Genomic DNA, 6,312 nt, shown 5'->3' with positions numbered 1-6,312 from the left:
AAAGCACTCATATAAAGGAAAAAAGAAAATATAGTGTGTTTTGTGTAGCTAAGATGAATCAATCAAAATAATGAAAAATAAAATAATAAATTTAAGAGCGATTAGAGTAGGTTTTAAAATTAACACACGTTGGGACCAGCAGATGGAGTAATGGCTACGTCACTGAACTCCCATGTAGCTGACCACAGTTTGAGTCTTGGACCTGACGACTTAAATTCACGTCAGGTGGGTGTACGTAATTGCTCAAGACCCCGAGATGAGAATGGAGAAGGAACTGCTGCATGGCCATCCCTCCTGGGGGGTGACTTCTCACTTTCTGTCTCTCTGCCTCTCTCTGTCTCTCTGTTGAGCACAAATTGCCTACAGGAAAAAATCACTATAAACATAAAACAAAAATAAATAAAATGAACACATGCTGGCAAATGGTTTTTGTAACAAATACTGCTGTAACTTGAATACTCTTGTCACCTTGAGATGCAGTCTATTCCTGTCTCAATATTTGTTTCATGGAAACAATTCACCACTTCCTGCTGTTTTTTTTGGGGGGGGGAGCAAAACCATGTATAATTTAAACATGGCAGAAAAAATTACCATGACCACAATAAAGTTAAATTCTAAGGATACAGAAAAAAGTAACATTGTTAAGAATTGACAAATTAAAAGCAATTGTTCTATCATGATAATTAGAAAGTTTGTAGTGTGTAGGAAATAAATTCAGTATTTAAACATCACAGTTTGAAGCATAAATCTGATAACATTAGATGGAACATAAATCACAGATACATTTTTTCCCTGACCTTAGCTATGAAACAAGAAAGACATTTGGTATTTATTTTCAGAGGTTTCCGCCTTGTCTATAAAAATACACCTTCAATTTTGCAGCAGGCAGACACATGATATTTGCAGCCATACAGAGTATATTAAAAGTTAGAGATCTGGGGTGGCTAGGTGGCATGTCAATAACAGAGCTCTACAGAAGGAGGTGTAAAAGTGTGCAAGCAATTATAATCACAGATCAAATAGTGCTTCTTTTGCTTTTATTTTTACTTTTTGTTGTTGTTATTCTCGTCAAAGATTGTGTATTTCAATTTAGCATAAGTTTTAAAAGTGGCTTAAAAAGGCTTGACCTTATATGAAGAAATGTTCCTTCACTGAGATAAATGCTTACCTAAAAAGTTTACTGAAAGCAGTAAGAGTAAGATGACAAATAAAAGGTTTTATAGTCCCAGATACTTTTTTTTTTTACAAGAATTATTTATTTATTTATTTTCACTTGACTTTTGGCAGAGAGAGAGAGAGAGAGAGGAGAGTGAGAAAGCAATCCACCAGGTCTAGGACTCGAACCATGGTGAGCCATGTGGGAATTCCAGTGCCTTAACCACCATGCCACCTGCTGACCCCAGTCCCAGATACTTTTAATTTCTTTTTAGCACACTGCATTACAAATACTGTCTATACACAGGCATACCCTTACAAATAGATTAATGTGATATAAAGCTTTTGTTAGGCTAAAATTTCAAATCCCAGTAAAATTAGAGTATGGTATTCTCACTCATCTTGATTGTGAAGAGAAATATGCACATATCAATAAAATGGCTACATGTGTGGTAAATTTATAAATTAAAATACTTTTGTCTAGATACTTGTCTTTCTTCACTAGTAACATCTAAAAGTTTAGAAATGATCCTCAAAAACAGAATTCAGAATATTTTGTCAATTATGAGTCAGTCACTATATATTCTTTAGGTACAGTCTCTCAATTAGTTCTTTCTTTCTCAGAATAGAATGCCAGAATTTCAGAAAGGAATTACCAGTGGCATTCATGGGAGTACATATACTTCCTAAGATATCTGAAATCTCAAATTACTCCTTAAAAGTCATAATTGGGTATATTTTCAACCATGGAGGGAAAGAATACAAATCAAAATATGAATGAAGGATAATGAGGCTGTGAAATGTGTCAGATGTCAAATAAATTCTTTTGGTGGGTGGGAATGGAGAACAAAATAGAAACTATTGTAAATGTGAAAAATAAGGTTTTTTTTGTTTCAGGTGCAATGCAGAATATCTGAGATCATGACATCAATTTTAATCCACTTATTACAAAGGGCAACCTAGCCCTGTACCTGGAACTTTTAACATACATATTATAGCTTTGCCATAAAAAGGCATGTTAACTTGTCTCTACATTCAAGAAGATGCTTGCAAACTTCGTATTAAAATCTATGTAGAATTGTTGGCAATACAGCAAGAGTAATATTACATTCTGTAAACCATGACATACCACATTTTACATTACTCAAAGAGACAATATATACAAGTCTTTAGGAGTTTAAATATTTTATCCACTAACGTAAATGATAATTTAGCAAAGAGCGGGAGAAAACCATTGCTATTAATTGTATGTTCTTTAAAAGCAGAGTAAAACCATTTCTAAAAGCTACCAAAAGCTTATTTAAGTATGTCCAGTACAGGAATTCAGAGCATACAGTAGCCTAGAAAAATGATGCATATTTAGAAACTGGGTATGAAAATGATAAGGCAGCATGCTCAGAGTAAGTTTTTGATTTTTAAACACCAGCACTGATGTTTTATCTTTAATGGCAACTATATATATATACATATACGTGTGTGTGTGTGTATATATATATATATATATATACACACATACACACACATACACACACACATACATGTGTGTTTATTTCAAAATTGAGAGTGCAAAACACAAGCCTCATTTAACAAAAAAGATGTGCAAATTTTCTTCTTAAACACAAATAAAAGAGTGAGAATATTCTACTATTAAAAAGAATAAGTTGAACACAGCAAAGGAGACCGTCTTCATTCCAAAATCATCTACAAGGCACTAAGGGTAGGAAATGACAGGTAACACAGAAGTGACTGGATAAAACTTCTCAGTCAGGTCGGAATATGGGATATTTTGGTAAGAATTCTATTTATATTACCTGTAAAATAAAAACAAACAATAAACAAACAATAATATGTTGACAAATATTTTCTACTTACTATAACTCACATGCAATCCAGAAAATCTATAATCACTTCACAGGACTGGATTTGATCATGCACTATAAAAAGTAAGTGAAATATATGAAATGGCTATATAAAGAACTTATCACAATTTTTTAATAGAGTAGAAATTTAAAATTTAAAACTGAAAAACTATTTACTATGGTTAACAGCATTTACTTTTTGATATACAATAACTATTTGTTTAGGTTCATGGGAACAAACTTTATTTCATTATCATATTCTCCCCACAAACCCCTTTTTGTTTAGCAAAGGAGAAATAACTGAAACTCTCTTACATAGATTAGAAAAGAACACATTAATATTGTATCTATGTATTTTTCAATTAAAGTAGCTGATATGATTTGGTGACTGCTATCTTTTAAAGTTTTTTATGAAAAATAATAAAGTGTCCAAATGGATTAATTAATTAAAACATTTCAATTATCACAAGGTTTGAAAACCTAATAATAATAAAAAATCTTAGATATTTTTGAAAGTTGTAGCTATAGTGGATTTTGGATATGTAGTCATGTGCATATTTTCAAAATAAAGACATACATTCAAAATGAAGACATATGCCATAACAAATCCTTATTCATATACTGCAAATGTAATATTATTTATTTATTTATTTATTTATTTATTTATTTATTATTTAGAGAGGCTTTTGCTATAGGGCGCATGCACTCTCCAGAAAGACAGAGACAGACAGACAGAAAGCGAAAAATCATCCCCCCCAGCGGGGATGGCCATACTGCAATCCCTTCTCCTCCATTCTCCTCTCAGGATCTTGGGCACACGTGCACAGGCGCACAGTGTGAGTTCAAGCCACTAGATCCGGGACTCAAACCGCGGTCGACTATATGGGAGTCTGGTGACAGCCATTACGCCAACTGCTGGTCCCTATTATTTATTTTTAAAAATAATGATTTAATTCTATTTTATTCATTGTCACCATTTTATTTATTTATTTTTTTGAAGTTGACCAGAGACAGACAGAGAGAGAGAGAGAGAAGGAAAGTGAGAAAGTAAGCTGCCAGGTCTGGGACTTGAACTGTGGTCAGCCATGTGGGAGTCTAGCCACCTTAACCACCATGCCACCTGCCAGTCCCAATATAATGTTTATTATTAAATAGATACTACATTGTGGGAAATTTGAAGTGTGGATAAATCTAATATTATTTTGAATATTAATGATGCTTAACTGATCATATTGGTTATATGTGAATTTATGTTTTATGGATAAGATGGCATACATAAGCTTTTAGTATAAATAATTAGAACCTACAGTCTCTTCACTAATAGATAAATGAGAGCAAAGATAAAAAAGGCCAGGGATATGAATCCAGAATTCAGAAGTTAATTCCTATTTTATGCAAGTTTGACAAGTTTACATTTACAAATATTTTGTTCAACAGAGTTGTCACCACTGTCATATACTATGGATTTATGCCAATGTTAAAAAAAGGTTAAGGTACAATGTTTGCATCTGAGCATATTGTTAAGACATTACTAAGATCTAAACAATATTTAGCTCTTAAGATAGTTTTAGGTTGGCTATAAATCTAAAGAAGATAGAAGGAAACCTCTGTTCCTACTGACAAAAGTTCTAACTAAGGAGAAAAATGGAGAAAAGACAGCTGACAAATGATACACATATTATATTACATTTAGGGTGAAATAAAAAATAGAATTACAACATAACAGAATTTAAAAAAACCTCATACTTACATACTCCATCATATTGCTAGTTTCACATTTCCTTTTGGTCAACTTCCAGTGCAAAGCAAGCTAAGAAAGTACAATTTTGTTAAGATTTTTTATATCAATTTAAACTAATTATAAACATTTGAATCATCATGTAAAACAATCTAAGAATAAATGTAAGACAGGAAACGTAGCATTAAGAAATACCTTGTAAAGAACAGAAATTAAAAATTTAGTATTAATTCTCTAATTCATTCCTTTGTATCCTGGAAAATTCTCATTTACTACTTATTTTTAGAATTTAATAATGCAAATATATAAGTGGATTGCTTAAGATTTCTTACCTTGTGGTATAATCTGTTATTTTCCCATTCTAATAACTTCTGAATTGATCTTCTAGTCTAAAAAAAAAGATTCTGTTACAAGATGAAGAGTTTTGTAAAGTAGATTCTGCATGCTTACAAGATCTTATTATTTTATTTTCTTGTTTTCCTATTAGAAGTAAAAAAATAAATAAATAACTGACAGAAACGGCCAAAACAAAGAAGTAATATTAGGTTACTGGGAAAGTCATGATGTATTTTTCTATGTAAACATGCATCATGACTTTCCCAACAACCCAATATTGTGGTGATTATCAAACATTTATATTAAGATATTTATTTACCTAACAGATTTTTATAAATGCTTTTCAAAGTGAAATATTTAAGAACTGTTCTGTGGTGTGAAGTCATTCAATGGATTATTATGAAAACTTGACCAATACTACTTACTTGTAGTTCATTAATGGATCTAATCTAGATTGTCACATGTCTTTCACGAGAATACTTTTTCAATAATCACGATGGGCAAAGTATTTTTACAAGCAAAATGAGAAACAGCAATTGACTGTTTTAAAAAATAATTAGAATAATAATAATACTGATTGGGGAAAACATAGAAAAGATATTGAATGTTGAAGTGGGGAGATTAATGTCTCTGTATTGACTGACATGCGTGGCATTCCCTTTTGAAAAAGCAATGTAATACACTGTAGTTATATGTAATCCAATGTAATATAAAGAAGATTATGATAATAATAAAAAAATAAAAAATGAAAAAATATCATAATAAAAGCAATGACTGATAGGGTAAAAAAAAATAATAATAATCATGTAACATACCAAGCTAATCAGATTCCTCCCAGAAAGTTTCCCCTCTCAGAGCTCAAAGCACAATTTGTGGCAAATAGCAATCAGGCAAAGCTGAATCAAGAAAGCTAATTTATATCAGAATTTCCACTGAAAAGAACATGCTACAAACTGCTGGTGAGAAACTTGTATTTAGAAGTAAAATTATAAATGAAAAAGGAAGCAATGTAGTCAACAGAGGGGCAGAGGCTGAGTTTCCCTACTTGGAATGTAAATACTATGTAAGGAGTAAGGAAAGTTTGCAAAGTCATTGAAAACATTAAAATATAAGTTTATTAGGTATTTTTTACTAAAACATTTTGGCCAGGGGGCATGTGTACTCACTAGGGAGAGAGAAAGAGAAAAAAAGAGAGCGAGTGAAAGCGACCGCCGGCACCCCCCC

The 6,312-nt window shown here is 31.8% G+C and overlaps 1 protein-coding gene across 1 annotated transcript in view; it reads right to left on the bottom strand.

The window, feature by feature from the left end:
- CHIC1 (cysteine rich hydrophobic domain 1) overlaps window positions 1-6,312 on the bottom strand; it is a 128,385-nt gene that overhangs the window by 4,011 nt on the left and 118,062 nt on the right. Inside the window, exons 4-6 of the mRNA XM_027767751.1 lie at window positions 5,085-5,141; window positions 4,765-4,824; window positions 3,028-3,089 (exon numbers count right to left, since the gene is read on the bottom strand). Of these exons, the coding sequence (XP_027623552.1) occupies window positions 3,060-3,089; window positions 4,765-4,824; window positions 5,085-5,141 (147 nt within the window). The 3' untranslated portion in view covers window positions 3,028-3,059. The remainder of the gene's footprint in view (window positions 1-3,027; window positions 3,090-4,764; window positions 4,825-5,084; window positions 5,142-6,312) is intronic.

This window comes from Tupaia chinensis, unplaced genomic scaffold (assembly GCF_000334495.1).
Source record: "Tupaia chinensis unplaced genomic scaffold, TupChi_1.0 Scaffold144586_1, whole genome shotgun sequence".
NCBI classification, from domain to species: Eukaryota; Metazoa; Chordata; class Mammalia; order Scandentia; family Tupaiidae; genus Tupaia; species Tupaia belangeri.
This window is presented reverse-complemented; position numbering and strand designations above follow the sequence as displayed.